At 38.6% G+C, this 26,813-nt stretch overlaps 2 protein-coding genes across 3 annotated transcripts in view; one reads left to right on the top strand and one right to left on the bottom strand.

Moving 5' to 3' along the window:
- Positions 1–4,829: 4,829 nt before the first annotated feature.
- On the bottom strand, positions 4,830–18,791 carry LOC134753491 (glia maturation factor beta). The gene is made up of 4 exons (XM_063689365.1): positions 18,594–18,791; positions 7,981–8,090; positions 6,095–6,182; positions 4,830–5,171 (listed from the first exon to the last, which is right to left on the bottom strand). Exons 1-4 carry the CDS (start codon positions 18,699–18,701, stop codon positions 5,052–5,054), a joined length of 426 nt encoding a protein of 141 aa, XP_063545435.1. The 5' UTR covers positions 18,702–18,791; the 3' UTR covers positions 4,830–5,051.
- Positions 18,792–19,199: 408 nt separating this feature from the next.
- Positions 19,200–26,813, top strand: part of LOC134753497 (copper-transporting ATPase 1) — an 82,660-nt gene continuing 75,046 nt past the window's right edge. The window contains exons 1-3 of one of the 2 annotated variants that reach the window (XM_063689378.1): positions 19,200–19,497; positions 25,038–25,114; positions 26,683–26,716. In XM_063689378.1, coding sequence (XP_063545448.1) covers positions 25,105–25,114; positions 26,683–26,716 — 44 coding nt within the window. In that variant the 5' untranslated portion in view covers positions 19,200–19,497; positions 25,038–25,104. Of the gene's footprint in view, positions 19,498–25,037; positions 25,115–26,682; positions 26,721–26,813 lie in introns of both variants that reach the window. The other variant, XM_063689382.1, reaches the window with a different exon arrangement.

Raw genomic sequence — 26,813 nt, 5'->3', positions numbered from 1 at the left:
AAAATCATTTATCCATATTTAAATACATTTTAACGTATTTTTATAAATCTTCATTTTTAGTTTTAAAGTATGTCGATAGATGGCAGTGAATTTACAGTGGTTTTACAAAATTTACTATGACAGTACCGCTCTATCTTATTATATCCTCTTTGGTCTAAACTAACACGATTTTCACTCATAATTTTAAAACTAAAACGGGACTTAATCGCGTAAAAACTTATGTTTATTTATGGTCTGATTAAGTCTCGTGTTAGTTTTAAAATTATTATATTAGTCTCCTATAAAAATGAGACTTCAATATAATACAAGTATCACTCTTGTAATGGACTTCATATAAATTAAAATTGTCTTAAGCTTAGAATAAATTTAGAAGTGGAAAAATTACTGCCTTGGGTGAGGCTTGAACTCACGGCCTCTGGATCAAGTTCAAGTCCGTTCAAGTTCGTTGAGTTCAAGTCTCACCCAAGGCAGTAATTTTTCCACTTTTAAATTTATTCTAAGCTTAATAGCATCGATCGCAGACGTTTCTGCTTGTTAAAAATTAATTTAAAATTGTCTTCTTTTTTGTTTATTTCAATTCAACATTGTGCGTTATATTATATCAGACATAAAAATAATAAATACATCTAATGAAGTATAATGAACACTCGTTTCAATATGTCTTAGTTACCTATTGTATAAGAAGAAACTCAAGAAACCATACCAAATTGGGACTGAGATCTTGCTAATGTGCCATCGACAAAGAAACTTTTATTTGGCAGTTTTTTATGTTAGTTTTTATCATTCACTTGTCATTAGTTATATGTACAGCCGCCATCAGATATATCGGAACGGCCGAGGTGCTCAAAAATATCTGAACACGCACTCTATATCACCTCGACAATAGGGGCGTGTTCAGATATTTGTGCTCCGATATATCTTATGTAGACTATAAACACTATTATTGTACGTGCAAAATTCATTAAAAGAATATTGTAATAAAAAATACTACTACATGTACTATATGTACAGTCGCAATCGGATATATCGGAGCGGCCGAGGTGCTCACAAATATCTGAACACGCCTCTATTGTCAAGGCGCTAGGTGCGTGTTCAGATATTTTTGAGCACCTTGGCCGCTCCGATATATCTGATGGCGACTGTACCTCTATCCTCCTAAGACCCTGCGTACAAATTTTTGTACATATTCCACAATCTATTTTGACCTTTTAAGGGGCCCACTGACTATCAGTCCGCCGGACGATATCGGCCTGTCAGTTAGAACAAAACTTTGACAGTTCCGAACAACTGACGGGCCGATATCGTCCGGCGGACTGATAGCCAGTGGGCCCCTTTAAGCCTGGCTATCAATCCGCCGGACGATATCGGCCTGTCAGTTGTTCGGAACTGTCAAATTTTTGTTCTAACTGACAGGCCGATATCGTCCGGCGGACTGGTAGTCAGCGGGCCCCTTTATAAACTAAGGGTTCCAAATTCAAAAACAAAACAAATGCTTCTGGGTCTCAGGAGGTTACGTATGGCTTAATTCATTCTAGTTTGTGATTTACCGATGGTTTTTATACATTTAATTTTCTATCTTAAAGTAGGCAGTATACGGTTGCGTCAGTTAGCCGCGACCACGACCAGTGAAACCTGTGTCGAAACGTCGGTAAATAAAGGTAACAAAATAAATTCGCGATAGACCCGATTGTAAATGTGATTTAATATGTATAAGGTTGATATTTAATATACGCCGTAACTTATTATGCTTAAAATGTACACTTTAAACAAATGTATAAAAATCTTCTGTTCATTACAAACTAGAGGTAACCAAGGTGTAGATACATATTTATCTGAAAAAAAAAAATATCGTGTCATTTCTGTCAAATCGTATCTTCTTCTTCTTTTAAAACTATGGCTTCAGCCCAGTGGGACTATTTCGCCAGTATCAAGGTATTAAGAGGTTTAAAAACGACAAAAATTGTACGGTTGTACAAGACAGTGTACGGTGATTTGTTAGCTCTTGTAAATAGATAGCTAGACTTTACAAGAAGCACGTGGACTACCGGCCGTTGACTTCAAGATGGTGGTTAAACGCGCTTCAAAATTAATTCTCCATTCACTGCACACTACCACATTAGTTTACTGTATAATAAGCTATCGATATTACACTTTAAACAATATTAATGAGCAAAAAACAAAGTAATTAATCACGATGCTAACTATCAAGATGGCGCTCGAACCGGAAGTCAAGTCAAATCGTATTTTCTATAAACTTCGACGCCGTGTCAAACACAAGCTGACACTCGGACGCCACGTCACCGAAGTGTCAAAACTGAAATTGAACTTTATGCACATGCACGTAGGTCTATGTTGCTCTGCGGTCTTTGACCGATTAATCTGTCTTTGGCGCTGGACCTGTGGTGCCGATATATCCGTCATTGGCGTCCAAAAGATTAGTACGTTCCAAAATAATAAACATGAAATGGGGCATTTTCTATGAAAAGGGACCTTATTGTCGATGGCGCTTACGCCGCACAGCGTCGCGCGGCATTGTATTTATATAGGAGCATCGTTTATAATGGCGTAAGCGCCAACGCCAGGCGCTCCCTTCAGCTTCAGGTCCCTTTTTATAGAAAATACCACAAATATGTCATAAAGATCATGAATGACAATTATGTATCTTACGAGTATTGTTGGAATGCTTGCCTATTTTTGTAAATAAATATTATTTATGTAAAAATAGAACTTTGGTCTAGTGCCTTAGACACTAAAAGTAACTGATAATATTAACAAAATAAATTCACAATTTCAACACATTGCTGGCAAGATTAAATATTTGCTTGAAAAATAAAACATTTATATGGAGCCGATTTTATCAACAACTCCTAGTATATTTAATTATTTCACTAGACTTATATTGACCGGGATATAGACCGTGATTACCTTTTGTATTATTTGTGAGCTCCCGATATTTCGACGCAGTTACATGCATCATGTTCACGGGTGACAAACACACGGGTGAAAAGGTAATCACGGTCTATATCCCGGTCAATATAAGTCTAGTGAAACTAACCGTGAATCATTCAAAACTCTAATTTAATTATTTTTAAAGGAAAAATCACCACTTTTTGAAATAATCGTTTAATGGACCTTTGATAACAATGTTAATATGTAAATAAGTTTTTGTTGGAATTCCTTTTTTTTTATTGAACTTATAAGCCATAAAAAGGACTATATTTAAAAAAAAAATTTCATTTTCCATTACTAAACTACGCGGTCTTATAAAGTAATATTAAAACCAAATTTAGCACTTCTTTAATAGACATATTGACCGGGATACAAACCGTGATTACCTGGTCACCCCCCCCCCCTACCCCTTCCCTTCCCTTCGTCTGCGTCGAAATATCGGGAGCTCATAAATAATACAAAAAGTAATCACGTTCTATATCCCGGTCAATATAAGTCTAGTGAAACTAACCGTGAATCATTCAAAACTAAAAATTTCTCTAATACTTCATTACTACCATTATGGTCTACTAATTTAATTAAAATATATTACTATACAAAGATCTCCGTCTACTAACTTTTTAATTCCGGCAAATTTACCAAAGTATCAGACGTAATGCATAATCCTAACCATCGCAATCAACGCACGAAAGTACTGAGGTTGACTGCTGAAGTAGCATGGCAAATACAAATGTTTCCGAGAATATACGATAGCAAAGGATTATGCTCTACATCTGTACCAGACATATAGTCTGTATCTTTAGGTATTTAAAAGAATGTAAACAAACCACAATTAGGTATATTATTGGGCAAGACAATTCTTCAAGTCAATTAATTTAACTCGATGTGCCAAAACTTACAGAAGTTTTACTACGATTACTTACTCGACGTAACAACTAAGCTGCTGTAATTGTGCTATATTGTTAATAGGAATATATCGGAATGATTTGATTAATCAATAGTAATTTAGTTGCCAAATTGCCGCAGTGTCTTAAGTCAAAAGTCTTTGACCAGTGTGTGTTGCCAGTGATGACATACGGATCTGAGACGTGGGCACTAACAATGGGCCTCATAAGAAGGCTCAAGGTCACGCAAAGGGCAATGGAGAGAGCTATGTTTGGGGTTTCTCTGCGTGATAGAGTCAGAAATGATGATATCCGCAGTAGAACTAGGGTCACCGACATAGCTCGCAGAATTGCAAACCTTAAGTGGCAGTGGGCGGGGCACAGTGCTCGCAGAACTGATGGCCGGTGGGACCGGAAGGTTCTGGAGTGGCGTCCGCGTACCGGAAGACGAACTGCCGGTAGGCCTCCAACAAGATGGAGCGACGACCTGGTGAAGGTCGCGGGAATTCGGTGGTTGCGAGCGGCACAGGATCGGTCGGAGTGGCGAGCCTTGGGGGAGGCCTATGTCCAGCAGTGGACGTCTATCGGCTGACATGATGATGATGATGATGAATTTAGTTGTGTAATATATGATATTACTTCGCCCTAGTAAAGAACCTAAAACGAGAACCTAAATAGCCATTTGAGGGTAGATGAAAACATTACACGATTAAATGAAATAGGTGAAAGCCAGAACGATGAGAAACAGATCCAGGCAGTTTTCTATTTGGTTGGTTAACTGATAAATGTTGTACCAGAAAATGTAAAAACACATTGTTTACATTTATTTAATTACCTAAAGAAACAGACTATAGATATATGTTACTTAAATGTTCATCTCAAGTCGATTCAGAATGTCAAAATTATTTTAAAACGGGTCACTCACGTATTAATAAATCAAATGAGGCATTTTCTATGAAAAGGGACCTTATTGTCGATGGCGCTTACGCCGCACAGCGTCGAGCGGCATCGTATTTATATCGGAGCATCGTTTATAATGGCGTAAGCGCCATCGACAATAAGGTCCCTTTTTATAGAATATACCACAAATATTCTTTTAAATTACTAAAGGTACAGACTATAAACGCGGACGCTCGAGACGCTCAGGAGACACTAGTGTGGGGTGGTCTAATAACCGTCAGTTAACAGTGTATACCAAGGTGCTGTACTTCGTTACGTCTACCTGGAAAGCTTTTCTTTAAGCCAATCAGCGGTGAGTTCGTCTATCTCCCTCACTTCGAGCAGCCGCGGGGCCCCGACGGCGGCCGCTAGGGCGCGTTGGGTGCCCGCGTACATCACCTGTAAAAAAAAAACCAGTTAGTACTCCCATCTTAAAGGCCGGCAACGCACTTGCAACCGCTCTGGTGTTGCGGGTGTCTATCGGCGGCGGTAATCGCTTACCATCAGGTGATCCGTGTGCTCGTTTGCCTCCTATTTCATAAAAAAAAAAACAGTCCAAGATGTATCAATGGACTCAACGGTGGAGGGGGCTACGTCGTCGAGAGATCGGGGTTCGAACCTCGTCCCATGACAATCTGGAAAACATTGTAACAATCTGGAAAACATCCTAATCCATACTAATATTATCCTCTGGAGTTGCAGGCGTATATAGGCTACGGAGACTGCTTAACATCAGGCGGCAGTATGCTTGTTTGCCACCAACGTAGTATTAAAAAAAATGCGAAAGTGTCTGTCTGTCTGTGTATTACCTCTTCAGTCTTCACGCTTAAACCGCTGAACCGATTTAGTTGAAATTTGGCGTAGAGATAGTTTAAGTGAACTAAATTACGTAGGTTGCTCTTGGTATGTTGTCAGGGGTCTCTATTGTTTCCCATATAGTTTTTGGTCATAATGTATTGTTTGCCCACATTTTCGTTAGTTATAATTTGGTTTTTCTTAGAAACGCGTAACTTTTCAGGATTGCCATAAAACAAACATAACCCAACCTATATATAGGATAACCTAACGAAAATCCTGAACAGTTAACGGTTTCAGAATTATGACTAATGATAATCTGAAAATCATTACATTATGACTTTCAATAATTGTCAAACAAAGGGACCCCGTTGTCAGGAACGTCAAAACGTGGTTTTAATTTTCCTCACATTGCGGTCTGTCCATCACGGACGGCATGTGGCAACTATAGTGTACTTACTGTGAGATACAGTGCCTTAAAGCGTGCGAGTGAAAGAGGGAAGAGAGAGAAAGAGGGAGGTATAAACCTGAAGTTCCATGTGTGCGTCCCTCGGAGTGTAGAATATGAAGCACATCGGAAACGACGTGCGGCCATCTTCGTGTTCCATCTTGTAGCTGCAACAGATGTTAATTTCGTTATTGAGACTATAATCTGAAATAAATGTCATATACGAAGGAAAAATGACCAAAGCCTTCAGTGTCCAGAGCTGGAATCGAACCAGCGTCCCCCGTATACCGGACAGGTGCCTGAACCGCTCGCCTATCCGGATAGGTCACAGTGGCATGGGTCGAAATTTCCAAGTATATGATAATTTCCCGAAGGCTTGTGGCGCCCCCTGGTTCGTTATTGAGTTCTTTCATGGGTGAAAAACATGAAGACAGGCCCCGTAGACAACATGCCAATCGCTAACGCTATGTAGCGAACGAAACGCAACTGTCACTGTCACACTAATATGGAAGAGTGATAGAGAGACACAAAGGGATTCAATGGCGAAGCGATAGCGATTGTAACTTACGGCTAGGCCGGCTAATCTACACCATGATTTTCTTAACTAAATTTCAAGGGTGCACTCCTGAGCTTATATTAAGTTTAAATTGACGACCGGTCTGGCCTAGTGGGTAGTGACTCTGCCTATGAAGCCGATGCTCCTGGGTTCGAATCCCGGTAAGGGCATTTATTTGTATGATGAGCACAGATATTTGTTCCTGACTCAGGAATCCTGAGTCATGGTTGTTTTATATTTATTTGTATATTATATATACCGTTGTTTGAGTACCCAAAACACAAGCCTTCTTGAGCTTACCGTAAGGCTTAGTCAATTTGTGTAAAAAATGTCCTATAATATTAAAAAAAATATCTACACCGTGATTTTCTTAACTAAGTTAATTTTAAGGGTGCATTCCTGAGCTTATTTTAAGTTAATTTCTCAAAGACACCAGTATTCTAATTAACTCATTTACATTTTGAAGATCACCAATCATTTATTTTTTATCCGAACGCCTTGACAATAGGGGCGTGTTCAGATATTTGTCAGCACCTTGGCCGCTCCGATATATCTGATGGCGACTGTACAAAGGCATTAATCAATTGAAGATTGCAAATTAAGGAAGTTCCATAGTTTCGAACGTAGGTGTGGCTATTGTCTGAGGATATGTACAAGTATGAATCTATTATCTATTTCCGTATTTTAGACCTACCTAAATACATCAATAGCAATGTGCATACAGAATTATTACTTGTTTTTCTTCCTAGATACTAAAATGACAGATTCATTCCCTCCTCCTGTCATTTTAGTAGGGTCAAGTGTAAAAATATTGGTGCACTCATTATACTCAAAGTTTAGTTTATATAATTATGTATAAGCTAGTTATAACAAAAATTGCTACACCCCACCGGCTGAGGTCCATGTGAAACTCTACATAATTTGTAACATAGGTACATAGCATGGTCTTTAATAAAGATTTACTTATTTTATTTGAGTGTACATGATGTACGCACATTACTGTAATATGTAAGCCGCTCGTAGCGAGTTACACTCTCATTTTAAAACGACTAGCTAGATTGCTCTGAAACTTTGTACTTACAATAGGATAAGGTATATCTAGGTCTGTAATTAGTTTATCTAGCTTCAGATACCATAGTAAAAAAAAAAGCAAATTTAAGTTTTGCATATGAATCTTGTTTTTGCTCTATTTCCTTTGTTTTATAAACTGGAGCTATATAAACCAATTACAGACCTAGATATACCTCATGTCATTGTATGTGCAAAGTTTCATTACAATCCAACACATAGTTTTAAAATGAGAACAAAAATCTGTTTACATGGGAAGGTGAAATTCGGCCAAGCTTGCCGGGGACTCTTAAGTTCTACATTTAGGATGTGGCTCATAAACTTTTGTTAAGTGTACAGACCTGTATACAATGAAGCGTGGCTGGTGAGACGGCAATATATCTTGCAGCTCCTCTAGCTCCACACTCTCCAGTTCCTCGTCCACCTCCAGCATCTGCTTTTCTCTGTTTACCTAGAGGGTTCAAAAAGTTTCTGTAAGATCAGCCAGAGCAAATGCCACTATGGGGCAAATAAAAAAATATAAAAATAACATTGATAAAAAAAAAGAAATGAAGCTACTTATAAAAATACAAAAAATTTTATCTTTTATCTTTTATCACTTTTACAATGTTATTATTTGATGATTATAATTATCTTATTTTATTTCTTTACACAAATTACGGTAGATATATTGTAATGAAATTATTATAAATAAAACAAGGCGAGAGCTGTTAACGAACACGTTCTTTTATTGCAACGGTAAAACGGAAGAAGAAGTAACATACAGTATGTAATGCCAACATACACACACAGTTTATTTGATGTTACTACAGTAAAATATATTCATCTTAACACCCCAACTACAGCAAATAAACAAAACTTTCATATGTATATATATATAGGAAAAAACTTTTATTAACATTGACTAACTCCCATAGCTTCTATACATTTATAATGTTTAAATGCATTTAATGCTTTTGTTAATACGTCAGCAGGCATAGCAGTAGTTGGCAAATAATTTAAATTAATTATTTTATCATTAACTGCATCCTTCACAAAATGATACCGAATATCAATATGTTTACTTTTTCTATGACAACCATAATTTGCCACCAACTTCTGTGCACTCTGACTATCATTAAACAAAGGTACAATATAACAATCACCAGTAATTTCTTTTTGCAACGCTCTAAGATACATAGCTTCTTTGCAAGCTTCCGCTATAGACATCAGTTCTGATTCCATACTAGACAAAGCAACTGTCCTCTGTTTTTTACTAAGCCAGGAAACAGCTGAGCCTGACATCTTAAAACAAAAACCGGTATAAGACCTCCGGTCTACAATATTACTAGCCCAATCAGCATCTACATATCCTTCTAGTTGATTGTAAGCCTTTTCTTTTACATACATCAAACAAAAGTTTTTAGTTTTACTTAAATACCTAAGTATTCTCTTGGCATAATTCCAATGAACTTTAGTATAACATTTGTTAAATTGACTAAGAAAACTAACACTGTAAGATATATCAGGCCTAGTCATCACTGATAAATACATAAGACCTCCAATAAGGTTTTGATATGGAATTTCTTTATCACAAATTTCTGACTTCTCTATACTCAATTTACATTCCATTGGAGTATTAGCCTCTTTACATTTAGACATATTAAATTTTTCTAACAAATTGTTTATGTATTCTTCCTGGTCTAATGTAATAACATTTGCATTTTTATCAATTTTAACACGCATACCCAGGCATTGCTGAACTTGTCCTAAGTTTTTAATATTAAAATTAGAACTCAAAACTGAAACTAATTTGTCTGTCTCTTCTTTACTGTTTGAATAAACAAAGAAATCATCCACATATAATGCGATAATAATTTTAACATTATCATTCATTTTTGTAAACACACAAGGTTCCAATTTACATTTTTTAAAACCTAATTCACACAAACATTTTTCAACTCTTTCGTACCAAGACCGAGATGACTGTTTCAAGCCATATATAGCTTTGTTAAGTTTAACAATCACCTTTTTCTTGTTAACATCACAAAAAATATCTGGTTGATACATATAAATGTCCTCTTTGAGGTAACCATTTAAAAATGCAGTTTTAACATCTAGATGTGTAACATCAAAGTTCATTTGCACAGACAAGGCAAATAACAGTCTTAACGTGGAATGTCTGACCACAGGTGAGAAAGTTTCCTCATAGTCTATACCTGGCTTCTGCGTGAAGCCTTTAGCCACTAAACGCGCTCTGTAACGCACACTTTTATCACTGTTAACTTTGATTTTAAAAACCCACTTACACTGCACTAAGGTTTTACCTGAAGGTAACTGTTCCACCGGCACCCAAGCTTGATTTTCTTCAAATGCTTGTAACTCATCCTGCATAGCCTCAATCCATTTATCCTTATCTGGCCTAGACAGGGCATCCTGAACAGACACAGGATCGCTGATGTAATCAGGGTTCGATGAGGTGCATATGTTAGTGAATCCATAGCGCTCTGGTTCCCTCCGGACTCTTTTAGTTACTTCTTCCTCTGGTGCAGGCTCCTCTTCTAACTCCTCATGCTGTAATGTATTGTCCAAATCAGATATTGCATTGTCATAAACAGACTCTACAGAAATGTTCAGATCTGAGTGATCAGGTTCACTCCTACTCGAGACTGTCTCCTGCTTATCCTCACAGGCAGTTTCCTGTTCCTGACAAGTATCCCCAACTGAAACTGATACTCTGTCATCTGAACAATCCTGACAAGTATTCTGAACTGAAACTGTTACTGTGTCATCCGAACACTTCCTTTCAGTATCCTCATGTATATACACATCTCTACTTGTACTTATACATTTTCTAATGGGATCATAAATTCTATACCCCTTGACATTTTCTGGAAAACCAACTAGGATGTTTTTCTTTGACTTAGTGTCCCACTTAAGCCGCTTTTCCTTGGGTACATGAACCATAACTGGGCTGCCAAAAATCCGGACATGGCTTAAATCTGGCTTTGTATTAGTCCAGAGCTCAAACGGTGTCTTATTATTTAATCCTGATGCAACTGATCTATTTTTAAGGTAAACTGCAGTACTAGTAGCCTCTGCCCAAAATCTTTTATCTAAATTTGCATCAAATAACAAACAGCGAGCTCGTTCAACGACCGTACGTATACTCCGTTCTGCCAATCCATTCTGTTCTGCCGTGTAGGGATTAGACTTTTGATGCACTATGCCTGCTTCCTTCAAATAAGTCTCAAACTCATGGCTACAGAACTCAAGTCCATTATCTGTCCTAAAATACTGAATTTTCCTACCTTTCTGGTTTTCAACCATGGCTCTAAAATACTGAATTTTCCTACCTTTCTGGTTTTCAACCATGGCTCTAAATTCTTTAAAACATTTAAATGACTCACTTTTTGCTTTGAGAAAGTAAACAAATACCATACGGCTATAATCGTCAACAAGAATCAGAAAATACCTTGATCCGCCAATTGAAGTAGTCTCCATTGGTCCACATACGTCTCCATGCACTAACTCCAGTATCTGGCTGCTCCGTGTTCCTGTGTGATTAAATGGCAAGCGAGACTGCTTCCCCTCACAACATACGGTGCACGTATTTTTGTTGATATCTGATTTATCACTGTATGATATACCCGTAACTGCCCCATCTCTCATAAGGTTTAACGAGTTCATATTCAAATGTCCCGTCCTACGATGCCAAACTTCACTACTTGCCGACGAGCTTGACGTAAATAAACAAAGTTTACTTTCATCCATAATCAATTTGTATACACCATCGATTAAGTCCGCCACAGCAACGAGTTCTTTGTTTTTGTTATAAACAAAGCAGTTTTTCTTCTCAAACTCCACTTTATTGCCATTCTCAATTAACTGGCTAACATTCGTGCTAAGGTTAGGTACGCACAAAACGTTTGTCAATGTCACTTCGTATTTACATCTTGGAGTCACTGTCACAATATCCACATCGCCCGAGCACAATACTGGCATAGCACTGCGATTAGCTGCTATAATCTCCTTTACGCTGGGTGTAAATGATGTATTCTGGATCATGTTTACATCACGTACAAAATGACCACTTGCGCCCGAATCTATGTAAAAGTCCGTTTTGCCGTAGTTCCCGCTCATAAATACTGCCGAAAAAGCGTGTGTTTTCTTTATTTGTTCCGTTTGCTGATTACTTGCTTGGCATTGATTTTTATAATGACCAAAAGACTTGCACCGGTAACACTTTATTTTCGACTTATCACCATTGTTGTTGTTAACATTTGCCACAGACAATCCGCCGCCATGATTCTTTTTACTGTCAGAGCTACCAACTTTCAAGTTTTTTCTGTGGTAGTGCTGCCCTCTACTCAACAATGCGTTGCCAACTTCACTATCGACAGCCAAGTCGATGAGTTTCGTTTTTATGACATCTGCAGTAATGGCGATTCCAGAATGTTCTATTGCCATTATCATTGGCATGTATTTTTCAGGTAATCCAGCTAACATCAAACACCCGATCCACTCGTCGTCCACGGAAAAACCGGTTCCCGATAATTTCTGAGCCGTCTCGATGATTTGTGTAACATAATTTTGCATTGATTCACAATTTTCGAGTCTAATCGAAATTAGATTGCGCAGCAACGTTATTTTTCGAGAAAATCCAGAATCATCAAACATTTTTTCTAACTTCGTCCACAAATCTTTAGTTGATTTTGCTTCCTTTATGTGAACATACAGCGAAGGATCGATCGTTAAAACCAATTTTGCTTTTGCTTTTGCATCACTTTTGGCTGCTGATGTAACTGATACGTCGGGTTCAGTCTTTATTGAATCTCCCGTGCCTTCTAAAATCAACAAATTCTCCACTGCAAAAGCCCATTCCCGATAATTCTCACGTCCCTTCAACTTAGGAACGTTGCTCAGGAACGAATTTGAAGCCATGATGTTGAATCACGAACCACTTTTATGATAACAATTTTCTGGCACTAATTTGATGCTAGCTACCTAAAACTAACTTTGAACTATTGCCTAATGGGCATAACTGGACCCAAAACCTATTATAAATAAAACAAGGCGAGAGCTGTTAACGAACACGTTCTTTTATTGCAACGGTAAAACGGAAGAAGAAGTAACATACAGTATGTAATGCCAACATACACACACAGTTTATTTGATGTTACTACAGTAAAATATATTCATCTTAACAGAAATGTTTTAATAGGTATTAGATAGTAAGTTAAACATTGTTGTTGTGCCCTAACAGGGTGTCATGAATTTACTTACTTTATTTGTAACACCTTATTATATGTACATGACTGTGCAATAAATGAAATATGAAATATGAAAAATGACAATAGACAATATAAAATAGTGGAAGAATGGGGTACTCACAGAGCCACTATTGTTGATTAACACTACATTTTATAACTACAATACAATAAAGATTTAATATTGAACTATGACTTATGACTAGTGGCTGTTAGCAGGTACCAGCACAGGGAATTAAATAGACAAATTTTACCTAAAAATAAAATTTATATTAAGTTACTTACCTTGTTCCAAGCCTTCAAATTGAGATGGCAACATTCGTTTCTTACTGGCAACACCACAGTTCCGATGACGTCAGGCGCAATACCGGCTTTTATGGCGGGTTTTTTCCATGTTTTTTACGAATCCAGCTGGCAGGCTGCGCGCCAATGCTCAGACCATTGGACTCTCAATTTGATTACCTTGACCTACCGTCCAATATGATGGTGGACGGTAGGTAGCCACTGTAGATAGACTGGTGGCAAAATAGCCACTGTGGGTAGACAGGTGGCGACGTTTTATTATGTAAACAAACACAGTATTCAGCGCAGCTGTAGGTACTTGTTTTGTTTACTGAGGTAGCACGGTATTTCATTGACATAGCTGAAAAGACAAGCTTAAAACTAAACCCTACTGCTGAAATAAAAGCTTTAATAAACAATACTTACTTTTGCTGAAATATAAGTATTATGAATATGATAAAATGTGTATGTGAATGAAATTAATCGTGTAAGTATAAAAAACCTAAAATTTTACAAATTGCCAGCAGGCAGCAATGGAATCAGGCTTGGAACAAGGTAAGTAACTTAATATAAATTTTATTTTTAGGTAAAATTTGTCTATTAAGTTGACTGTACCTTGTTCCAAGCCTTCAAATTGAGAAGTGTTTGTTATCGACTGCTGGATGAGTGAGGATTGGTAATATTCAATAGATCGCCAATGTGAATAAAATAATAGATAGACTTATAAGGAAATCTGTATTGCATTAAAATAAAAATCAACTTTTACACATAATTGGTATATGACATATGACCTTATATTAACATTGATTAGAATGCGTGAATCATATCGTATTAAAACATCTATCTAAAGGATTAGAATGTGAATTATGAGTGCTAATTGTTTTTCTATAAAACTTGTGAAATGTATTAGCACTTTGCCAATTGCCTCTTTCCAAGATATCATTAATATTATGATTATCAAGCCAGCCAGACGAAGCAACTGCGGAACGGAAACTACCCGCACTACTGTTTATATTAGCGTCTTTAAGGACTGCCTTTATCCATCCACCAATGATGGTTCGTGAAGCTGGCTTCACAGGACCACATATAGAAATAAATAGATTATTTATATTCCCTCTTCGGTTCTGAGACAAGGAAATTAATAATTTTATCCAATAAACGGGATCAATATTTTTATTGTAATCACATGTTAACAATTTCCAACCAGATTGTCTGCGCGATGCAGTGTCTGTCTTGGAACCGAACTCGGGCCAAAATATAATACAGTCAGAATCAATCTTACAACTGGAATCATTTATACTCAATAACGTCAGATCATGTACGCGTCGCCCTGAACAAAGCAATAACAAAATCGCACATCTCTTAGACACCTCAAATAAACTGGTTTGTAGAGGTTCGTTATTCTCTAAATAAGTACATAAATCTCTAACATCCGATATACTCTCCTTACGAGACATTGGTTTACTCAAAGCTATAGCTTTCAAAGCCTGGCGAACAACTATATGCGAGCTAAGCGGTGGGCCTGAACGTACGGGACAAAAAGTTGAGACAACCGATTTGTGTAAGCAAATTGTACTATGCGATAACTTTTCTACCAGGTGCAAGTCTGTAATAAATCTTGCCAAATCTTGTGGTTCTGGATTGTCTCTGGCGACATGATGGGCAGTACACCATCTGCACCATCTTAGCCACGCTGGCTTGTAAGAAGCTAACGAGGATTTTCGCCAACCGCTTGCAAGTAAATCCTTTTGCTTATCGTTCCACGTACCTAACAATGCGGCCGACCCTGTATCAGCCAGACTTCTAAAGCTATCCGCTTGACATCGATTGGAGGTCTCAGAGTCTGTGTGTCTACTAACCGGTTCTCCAGGTCCCAAATTTCTCTTGGAGGGGCCAGGGATCGGCTCTTCAGGTCGCTGCGCCAGAACACCTTCTCCCAATTCGGCACGATCAATAGGTACATACCCTCTGCGTCGTTCAGGTGACCGAGAACTCTCGGGATTAGACACGGGGGAGGAAATATCCACGCCAGTTGATACTCCCATCTCCGACTGAACGCATCGACGAAGGACGCATCTGGATCCGTCTGGTCTAGAGTCGCATATGTCGGTACCACATGAGCTCTCCTCGATGCGAAAAGGTCTATTTGAGGAGTACCCCAAACCTGGAATATCTGGTGCGTCGCTGGAGACAGCAGGTGCCACTCCGACTGACCGCGAAACCTTGAAAGTCTGTCTGCTTCCGTGTTGTATCTGCCGGGAATGAACTGGATTGTCATGTGAATGTGATAGCGGTCCAATGCATCCAGCACCCGGTAAGTCATCTCCATCATCTGCTGTGACCTCGTACCGCCTTCGTTGCGCAGATATGACACAACCGTTCGATTGTCCGACATAATCATTAGAGACGATTGCGTCAGTAAGCGGCTCTGTGATGTTATTACCTTCTGCACTGCCATCATCTCTAGGAGATTTGAATGTTGACGCGCCTCCCACTGCGACCATTGGCCAGCTAACTGCTTGTTGTTGAGCAGAGCGCCCCAGCCCTGGCCTGACGCATCCGTAGTCAAAAAGAATTGGGGCGCTGGAGGATGAAGAGGAGATGTGGCAGCTACGTGGTTGATCCACCAATCCAGCTCGGTGTATAGGACTACTGGAAGCTTTACCTTCGCTCTTGGAGACATGTGCAGCAGCTGGTTGCAAAACGTCATCAACAGCCTGCTGTTGAGTCGACCCCGCGGAACAACGAAGCTTGCGAAGTTCACTAGACCCAGTAAAGATTGGACCTGCTTTAATGAAGCGCACCTGCGATTTACCATCATCCGGCATTTCTGCACAACATTTTGAATCTTGGCCTCTGGAAGACACTTCAGGTTGCTCCAAGGGTCCCAACGAATACCCAGGAACTCCATGGACTTCTGGGGATTTAACACGGACTTTCCGTAATTTACAGTCCAGCCTAGACCCTCGAGGATCTGAAGGGTGAGTCTTACTTGATTCTGAAGCAATGAACGGCTCTGGGATGCAAGAAGAAAGTCGTCCAAATATACGATGACCCTGATACCGCGAGATCTCAGCACTTCCGCAATCCAATTTGTGACTAGAGCAAATGTCCGCGGAGAAGATGCAAGGCCGAACGGCAAGGAGGTCACCTGCCAAAGCCGGTGCTGAAACATTACTCTCAGGAATCTCCGGTGTGAGGGCTTGACCGGAATATGAAAGTATGCGTTGTGGAGATCGAGCTTTACGAGCCAATCTCTTGGTTGAAGAAAGTCTGGGACCTTGTACATATTGATGAGGTGAAATTTGGCCACATATACGTACTTGTTTAGTTGTCTTAGGTTGAAGACTGGGCGTACGCTCCCACCTTTCTTCGGAACCAGAAACATGTTCGATACAAAACTTGGGGTCAACGAAGCCGGCTCTAGCACACCCTGTTCTATCATGCCTTTCATTTGAACGATCATTTCCGGACTTTCCTTCGTGGATAATTTTGACGAAAGTCTGGAGGGGTGAACTGGAGGCGGTTTTTTGACAAAGGGTATCTGGTACCCAGACAAAATTTTGATTATGTAGTCTGGAGCCCCCATGGCTTTCCATTGATTTATAAATAGCTCCAGTTGACCCGCTTGGAAGCTGTGATAGTCAGTCGTAGCGCCTGCGAGATCGCTTACCTTGCCTGTTCCTGTAATATTTGTCGCTTCGCTGATTGGATCGAAATGGCTCGGCTTTTCGCTTTCTGTCCTGAGGAGCCCGGGCGGGAGCAGCAGAGGGTCCAGAATACACGCGGAAACTAGAATAGTCCGCAGCCTTCTTGCTCTGCTCCGGCTGTGAGACTCCTTGCGCAGGAGCTCGTTTGCTAGCAACTCCTTGCGCAGGAGTGCGTGGACAGAAAAATACCTTGTCAATTCCGCCATTCTTCGTTATACAGTCAGAAAACCGCTTATCATCGAAGAGGTGCTCCTGTGTTGGAGGGATCTTTCGAAGAGATTCCTTCATGTAGCGATCCTTGACGAAGTTCAATACTCCATCTCTCCGTTGCTGGATAATGTCTGCTCGACGGCCACAGACCATCTGCAAGAGGTCCAGGTGAATGCGAGAATAGTCACCCTCCGAGAACACCTCGTTGATTTTGTCTGCTACCGCCTCAACCGTGCAATCACCCTGCGAACTTATCCAAGACACGAAGGTTTCAAAGCCAGCTTTCAATTTCTCATTTTGTATGATGAGAGCATGAGACACAGCGGCTAGAGTCTTTTCCGTAACGGCGAGGGCACGGTTACGATCAAAAGACTTTATCATGTCATTACTCTCCAAATCAGTAAAGCCAGGAGATGACATGTACGTATTTTGAGCATCTATGTACCGTACCTGTGACCAGTCGTTTGAATTGAAATGCTGCAACTTGTCCAAAATATCAGCATGCTCCTTTGAGGTTATCGCGCCCGACGACTTGAGGGTAGTCTCAAGTTTAAAACTAATATCCTTTGCAGGCCCCGGGACAGGCGCCGGAGGAGCCTCTGGAATTTCCAGATCCTCAGGCGAGACAATTGATAGCACGTCTGAATCACTGGAGTATTCCCGCGGGCGAGTAGAAAAATTGTCACGTAAAGACCTTACCTCGTGGGCTAATTTGGACACTACATCCTCTAACCTGGCCATGCGCTCGTGCTCAGTTAAAGCCGATGCGCCCGGATCATGTTGAACACTATCAGGATTTGAACTATTCATATTAGAACTGAATTTATTTAGAAAATACTTCGAAAATTTTCTAAGCTAATTTATAGGTGTTTCCTCTGCCAGAAACAAATCGCCAATGGTCTGAGCATTGGCGCGCAGCCTGCCAGCTGGATTCGTAAAAAACATGGAAAAAACCCGCCATAAAAGCCGGTATTGCGCCTGACGTCATCGGAACTGTGGTGTTGCCAGTAAGAAACGAATGTTGCCATCTCAATTTGAAGGCTTGGAACAAGGTACAGTCAACTTAATAAGGATTTTTTTAAGGAAAAGGTTTTAAATAAGGAAAAAAACCATGACCGAACTATGAACTAGGCTCGTGACGCATTTACGATGCATAATAATATTATTACATGACTCATGAATGTGAGTTACCGCGCGTATCACGTCAGATAATCAAAATATAACCACTTTTATGACGTAAAGTGATAAATCTATCGATTGTCGGTAGGAAACCTTTAACTAAACAGAGAAATAACGCTTTGACCATATGAAAGCAATATTTTATAGAGTATACACCAATTAATGTTCACTAAGTAATGTTTAGTTGTTATTGATTGAATGAGTACCAAAAAACTGCTTTAAAAGTATATGTTATATGATTCGTTGCAGCTAACATCCTGTCCAGATTAAAAGTTTAATTAAGGATAAATATGTAAAGGAAACAAGATAATGCAGAGTACGTACCTTCAGTATTAAAGCACAATTTTCATTGTGTTTAGAGAAGCGGAACTTCTTCAGTTTTTCCTTTACGTCGTCTCCTATATCACACACGTTAACATTGTGCCCGGACATGCTTATTTATTTCGGTAATAATTTGTAATTATTAAATTTCGATTGAGACGCTTCAACAGCTAAGGACACGCGTCAACGCCGTCAACAGTTCAACACAATTTTGACAGTAAGGAAGTCCTACTAGAATAGTGTCAAATAGTGTTGAGATCGCAAAACGGAATAATTCATACGATTATGAAAGAAAATATTTTAGAACTCAATAAATTACTAATATAATATTTCAAGATAAATTTAAGCTTTAATTAGGTATTCGCTTTCTAATTCTATTCCTTAAATTTAAAAACACCTTGATTAACCTTTACCTTGCTGAATGAATCTTGCGAAAATAAAACGCTATTTGACGTATGGCACTGTTTAGGTAGATGCTGTTAGGTCTCTTAATATTCGATAGATAGTCCGATTGCGATAGTATCTCTTATTGGCTTTGTATACAGTTGATACTTTAAGAGAATGCGTTAAAATTTATTTTTTAATGACGTAATTAGTGTCTACATTTACTAAAAGTAAAAGTGACAATCGGAATTTTTTGAGGTAGTTTCTGTCAAAGGTTACAGCGATATTCCGCTCACAAAACTAGAATTTTACACTTAAATTTAATATTAATGACATAAAAATACTCTATGGGGCCTGTATCGATATAAGTTTAACGAAATTCGAGTTTGTTTAGTGAATGGTGCGTGTTTTAGAAAGTGGTTTTCGTATGTAGGATGTTTTGTTTATCGTCAATTGTGCTTGCTGAAGAGGTTTAGATGCCCTATTTAGAGTACAATAGCGTAATCTGAGACCTGAATAACTTGTGAGTAGCTCTTTTTTGATAATGCATGCATATTCATTTGTAAAATGTTGTATTATAGTTTGTCTTTGTCTCATTGGAGTCATTTTGTCTCACTGGTGAGTGGTGACGGATTCCGACCGTAACGAACGATGGATTATTATCGCATTCAAAACCACATTGCCTGTTTTTATATACAATATCACAAATACTATAGCAGTGTTATTCAAACCTACCACTCATTTTTAACATTATGCTGTATGAAATTGAGATACTTGTGTGTTTTCGCAGACACAATGTTGATTTGTTTGTTACGTTTTCCATGCTGATTAATTGACCTTAGACTGATCTTTATTGTGAGATTGAATGGTGCTTACGCTTATGTTAATAAGGCAAAATTAAATACATAAACAAGATTTAGTACTTAAGTTTAAGCAGACAACATTCATTTATTTCCGTAAATCAACTTAAATATGTAGTTAGTTGATTTTTAGGGTTCCATACCCAAACAGGTAAAATCGGCACCCTATTACTAAGACTCCTCTGTCCATCTATCCATATTTCTGTCACCAGGCTGTATCACATGAATCGTGATAGCTAGACAGTTGAAATTTTCACAGATGAATTTCTGTTGCCGCTATAACAACAAATACTAAAAGTACGGAACCCTCGGTGGGCGAGTCAGACTCGTCCTTGTTTTTTAAAAACAAAAAACAAAAATTCCTTTATTTGCGTAAAATATGGTACAAGGTGATATTGGAAAGGTTCACCAACAGTGGTAACAATAACTTATAGACTAACACACTTGGATGCTACTTAATTATAATTGCGCCACCAAACAGGTGAACACAGCATGCATTAGTAAACACTATCTACTACTCTAAACATTTTAATAAGATAAGAAGATTAAAAAACTGTAATAGATGTCATATATTATGGAAAAAGTGACGAAGCCCTCCAGTGGTGAAGGCCGGATTCGAACCGGCGTCTTTAGCTATCGCAGCTAACGCCATGAACCCCTAGGCCACCCCGCCACTTTTTCTTTAATATATGACATCTATTACAGTTTTTTAATTTATATGTGACTTTTTATTTTACTATTGTATTTATAAAATAATTTGATATGTTCCCAAACTTGTTCAAGATAAGATGTTAAGAAAAATTAAAAATAATAAATTAGCAACAAGCCGCAAGCCATTAGCAACAAGTGCAGAGAGAGAGAGAGAGCAGTGATGTACACGCATCAGCTATCAGCTGCTAGTGTATTTAACAATATAATATAATTACTACATTATGCTTTAAATTCATATGCGCCTACAATCTTGATATATTGCTACAATCAAATCTTAGCTACAAAAAAATCATTAAGTAGATTCTTGATTTGGTCCTTTTAGGTCCAAGTTAATGCTATAATTCAGTAACTTCATATATAAATAAATAAAAATAAAAAAGCCTTTTATTTCTGGGATGAAACTTAATCTAAATTTTTCTAAAGGTCTAATATCTAATGATCACTCCAGAACCCTCCTAAGAGGTATAGGCCTCTTCCAGAATCTGCCATTTTCTTCGGTCTTGGGCCTCCCATATCCAGTTGGCCCCCACTGTTTTAATTATGTCGTCCGACCATCGTGCCAATGGCCGTCTTCTCTTCCTCTTTCCGTCTGGACCTTTCCAGGCCGTTGTGTGAAAAGTCCACCTCTCGTCTTGGAGTCTGGCAACATGGCCAGCCCATCTCCATTTTTGTTTCTGGGCCTGGCTTAGTGCATCTATAAGCTTAGTTTTTTCTCGGATTATGGAATGTCTGATCTTGTAAATTTTTCTTATTTTAAGTATACTCCGTTCCATGCCCCTTTGGCATGAAACTATGGTCCTTTTGGCCTTTGAAGTGAATTTCCATGTTTGGCATGCATAGATCATTGTTGGGAGTATGCACATATCCATTACCTTCTTCTTAAGCTTGATAGGTAGGTCGCTTTTTAGGGTTTCTTTTAGACTCCAGTACTTATTCCAGGTGTTTTTAGTTCTTCTCTCAATTTCCTGTTCGTTTGCATTTGGGTTGAAGCTTACTTGTTTTCCCAGGTATATGTATTGGTCGACATACTCTATATTTTCATTTTTTATAGTTATCTGATTTTTGTTGCTATTTGACATAACTTTAGTTTTGCTATAATTCATTTCAAGTCCAACTTTTTTGCTCTCTATGTTCAATGTGTTCATCATATATTCTAAGTCTTTACTACTTCTTGCAAACAGGGCCAGATCATCCGCAAATCTTAGATGTGTCAGGTTTTTTCCTCCAATATTTATGCCAAGTGATTTCCAATCTAGCTGTCTGAAAACTGATTCTAGCACGGCTATAAAAATTTTTGGGGATAGTGGGTCTCCCTGCCTTACCCCTCTCTTAATGGGAAATGATGGGCCAATTTTGTCAAGTTGTATTTTGCTATTCATGTAAATCTTTTTAATTACTGCTATGTAGGTGTTGTGAACTTGTTGGTTTTCTAGTGTTTCCCAAATGGCTGAATGTAGTATGGTGTCAAAAGCCTTCTTGTAATCAATGTAGGCTATATAAAGTGGTGTGTTGAATTCTTGGTGTTTTTCTATGATTTGTTCCAACGAGTGTATGTGGTCTACTGTTGAAAAACCCCGTCTGAAGCCCGCTTGTTCAAGTGGTTGGTGTCTATCTAGGATGGTGCTTATTCTTTTTTCTATAACTGATGAAAAGAGTTTGTATAGGATGGGCATTAAACTTATCGGTCTATAATTGTTAACATCGTTAGGATTCCCTTTTTTGTAAAGCAGTATTATGTTTGATTCTGACCATTGACTTGGAATCTCTATAGTTTTCAATATAAGGTTAAATAGGAATGTCAGTGGAGTACACAGGAGAGACTCTGCGGCTTTTATGGCTTCGTTGCTCAGGTTGTCTGGGCCTGGGCTTTTGTCAAGTTTCAGAAGTTGGATGGCCTTTGATACTTCGTTCTTCGTGATATTTTCTAATTCATCTTGTTGTTGTATGTTGTTGTTTTGCAGAGTTGTATGATCTTGGCTTGTACTTATATTTGTGTTCTCATATTCTTTTGTGTTATATAAATCTTTGTAGAATGCTGTGGCTACGTCCAAGACTTCTTTGCGGTTATGAGCTGTTGTTTGCTGGTTTGCTAAACTTTTAATCCAGGTTTTGTGTGTTTGTAATTGTTTATAAGCCTTTTTTAAGCTGCTTGTTTGGGTGAGATGCTTTTCTAGTATTCTAAGTTTATAGTTCTTGTAGTCGTTTTTGATGCATTTATTTGTTATTTTGTATAACGCCCTAAGCTCGTTTTTCATGGACCGTGATTTTGGTTTCGTTTTTTGTAATTGCTGTCTGCGGGACAACAGTGCTTTTGTTCGTTCTGACAGAGCCAGGTTTTCTTGAGATTCCTGACTTGGTCGTTCAATTTGTTGTATGCTGGAGTATATTGCGTTTGTTAGGCTATCATAGTATGTTTGTACAGTGTTGTTTCCTTTGTGGTCTGGGGCAAGAAGGTCCGGTATGTATTTAGAAAGGTTCAATTTGTATTTCTCTATATTCTCTGTTTTACATAGTGTTGATTTGATGTTTATTTTGCTGTTGAACTGGGAGCTGCTCTTTCTAGTAGAATGAATGTTGATAGTAGACCTGACCATCTTGTGGTCCGATGGGTAGTTTATGTTTAGGACTTCAACATTTTGGAACATTTTTGGTTGGTTTGTTAATATGTAGTCTATCTCGTTCTTTATTTTTCCATTTGGTGAGCACCAGGTCCATTTGCGATTTGGTCTTTTTTTGAAGTATGTATTCATAATTGACAGTTGATTCTCAAATGCAAATTCCACCAGTTTCTCACCTCTTGCATTTCTTGTTCCATACCCATTGTTTTTTATTATCTTTCTCTCTTCTTGTAGTCCCTGGCCTACTTTAGCGTTAAAATCACCCATTATTATAATGTTTTTATAGGCCATTTCCACTGCTGTGTTTAGGGTATCATAGAATTTTTGAATTTCATCTTCGCTTGCTGCTTCGGTTGGGGCGTATACTTGTATTATAGATAAAAACTGTTTTTCAAAATTTAAATTTATTATAGCCGCTCTTTCAGATAGGCCAGTGAAGCTTTCTAGGTTTTGTTTAATATGTTTTTTGAGGAGGAAACCTACTCCAAACTGGCCTGGTGTTTCCCCTTTATAGCATAGTATATAGTCTTGATATTCGTCTATAGAATCCCCTAGTCTCCTCACCTCTGCTAATCCTATAATATCATGTTTAACTGTTTCTATTGCTTTTTTTAATTCTATTAATCTTTCATAACTGGATAGTGTCCTAATGTTGTAAGTCGCTATGTAGAGATTGTTGTTGTTTATATTGTTTATATGTTTTTGTTTGGTTTGGTGTTCTTTGGTTTCTGGAAGGTTGCGGTCGTTTTTCCCCACGGCGACCACATTCCGGCTTGGGGAAGGTTTTTGTGCTTGTTGTTCCTTGGTTGTGGTTGTTTTTGTCTTGTTTGTCCTCCGGGGACTGGTGCGTGTTAGTTGCTATAAGTTGTTGTTTTCTGGTTGTGGGATTTCGTTTGTACTTAAAATGGGACTGGGACTAGGACGGCTTGAGAACTCGACTTCCCCGGTTTTGTTGATCTTGTTAAGAGCTATGTTTCTAACATATTCTTTGTTCAGGTGTGCTTGTTCAGGCGTTTTTGATGGGGAACGTTTCCTTTTTTCCTGGCCTCTCCCTGTGTTTGATTTCTTCTTTATTATTAACTTGTCATAACGGATGATTGCTAGATTTCCTTTTTTTATTTCGTCTTGTTGTGCCATCTTCAACTCGTTCCTAATTTGGAGAATATCTTTTGGAAAATCCTCTGTGGCATATGTATTCTCTGGAAAGTATTTATTATTTTTTAGGATCGCCAGCCTTCTCCATGCTAGTGTTAATTTAATCAATATGGGTCTTCTTTTCTTGCCGTCTTTTCTTCCTAATCTGTACATCTCGCTAATCTCCCATTTGTCGAAGTCTTCTATTTTTGCTTCTTTGGCCATGTTGTTTAATGTTTTTAATGTTAATTCCAGGAGATCGTACGTATTTTCTTCGCTTTCCTCGACTCCGTGTAGTATAATATTGTTTTTTCTGGCATTTTTTTCTATATTGCGTATTTTATTCTTTAATATTAAAACTTCATATTGACACTTATTTGTACACATTTTCTTAATCTGACGACCACAAGTTCAACGCCCGATTTTCACATTGTAACCGTCAGATTAAGGAAATGCGTACAAATAATTATTAGATTTAGTAATAGCACAATTATAGCATTAATTTGGACTAAAATGACCAAATCCACAATCTGCCTAACAATTTGTTGAACCCTCTACCAACCCCCCACCAACCAACGACTCAACATAGACGGCTAAAAGTGGTAAAGGTAGATTCCACAGGGTAGCAAGATATCACTCATATCTTAATCTTACATGCTCGAGTAACTACAAAAGTTCCCTCTTGGGCTCCCCAACCATATTTAACTTTATAATTAACCCTATACATATCTTTGTTGCAGAGGTCATTGCCCTTAGGCAATGTCACGCGAGGACCTGATTTGAATCGAGTAAAACCCAGATAGCAACATGACGGAGTGTAAGTTATCTATTATAATTATCATTTATCAATGACAAAGCAAAGAGTTATCAATAGTAGAAGAGGTGTAAAGAGTAATGGTGTTATTCATAAACGTTTGGTAAATCTAGAAATGGGCCGAATATTCGGTAATTATTCGGTATTCGGTATATTTTTAAATGTTCTTATTCGGCCGAATAGTTCGGTTCGAACTGCCGAATATTTACCGAATAAACAATTTTTTTTAAGGGCGTCCGGTAGTTAGCCCGGATGCACTTCGCGATCATGTATGAGACGTTTCCGTTAGTGGCGTAACTAGGGGGGGGGGGGGCAGAGAGGGCAAGTGCCTCGGGCGGCATCCAAGGGGGGGCGCCAAAACGGGCAAAAGGTAGCAGCAGGGAAGCTTTTGTCAGTCGTCAGGGGGCGCAAATTTGGTGACTGCACCGGGCGCCATATCCTCTAGCTATGCACCTGGTTTCCGTTTTTTTTTCATAAACATTCCCGGTCGGTCGGGAGGAGGAGGGTCAAAAACACGTCCAGTGCAGACCGTGGACCTGAAATACCTGAATGAACTTGTTTTCAGCGTATTAGGCAGTTTTAGTAAGTAGATGATGATTATGATGAATATTCGCCAAAGTCCATATTCGGCCGATCTCTAAATTGTTGATTAATACGCTTTTCGTCAGTCGCGTCGCGACACAAGTGACATCTAGTGTCGAGTAGCAGTACTGATAATTCCGCTACTTGACGCTAGATGTCGACTACGAAAGTAATAGTAGTTTTGGTAACAAAACTGATGTATAGAGTGAGCACTATGTTTACTTAAAATCTCTTTGCTGACGGTTACAAGTTCGAATGCACTTTATCATCAACTTGTTTCTTTTTTTTTTGTTTGCCCGTGTCAGTGATCAGTGCACCCTCGATAAACTTAAAATCAAACTCGATGAACACTTTCGAAGACTACAAAGCACAAGTGGACATTGATGTGCACGTATCAGCTTTAAGCTGCCTGTGCATTCACACATAATAATAACAGCACACCTCTCGACACCCCTGAGCCGCCCACGCCGGTGTTGCGCCTGGCGCCTGGCCGTCTTTACGATGGCGCATCAGGTGCCCATCTAACGAGTGGCGAGTCACCGCCTGCCTCGATAGCACTGTACATATAGCACAATGTTATGGCAGGTGTCCGAAACTCTTAGCAATAGCCCAGTCTTATATTCCACCCAAATTTAAGCCATAGACCAGGACTCTTTCCACTTTTCTATAATAGCTCCCAATGCCTGCTGAAACCGGTTTACGGGTATCTATTTATGTACCCGTGAATGGGTTCCAGCAGGCGTTCTACATGACATCAAAACTAAATAATTTAGTAGTAGTAAGTAACTAACGTAGTCATAAGCCAAACTAACAATTCTATGGATAAAATAATTATCTGAAATAAAGAATTAATAATAAAAAAACTCTCCAAATGGCCTCTACGTGTTGGATCTATATCCCCACGCACGCCTTATAAATGACCGGGCCTGAAAACCCGAGAGTTTATAACGGAGATACAAATAATAATTGTGTTTTTTATTTGGTTACAGGCGAAACCACGGAAATGCTCGAAAAGCCATTAAAGTGAGTATTAAGATTTTCATTACATTTCATTAAAACAGTCAAGTCAACTCAAGTCTTAAATTACGACTATTATATTAATTATCCACTAGCGACCCGT

Source organism: Cydia strobilella, chromosome 27 (assembly GCF_947568885.1).
Source record: "Cydia strobilella chromosome 27, ilCydStro3.1, whole genome shotgun sequence".
Taxonomy (NCBI): Eukaryota; Metazoa; Arthropoda; class Insecta; order Lepidoptera; family Tortricidae; genus Cydia; species Cydia strobilella.
This window is presented reverse-complemented; position numbering and strand designations above follow the sequence as displayed.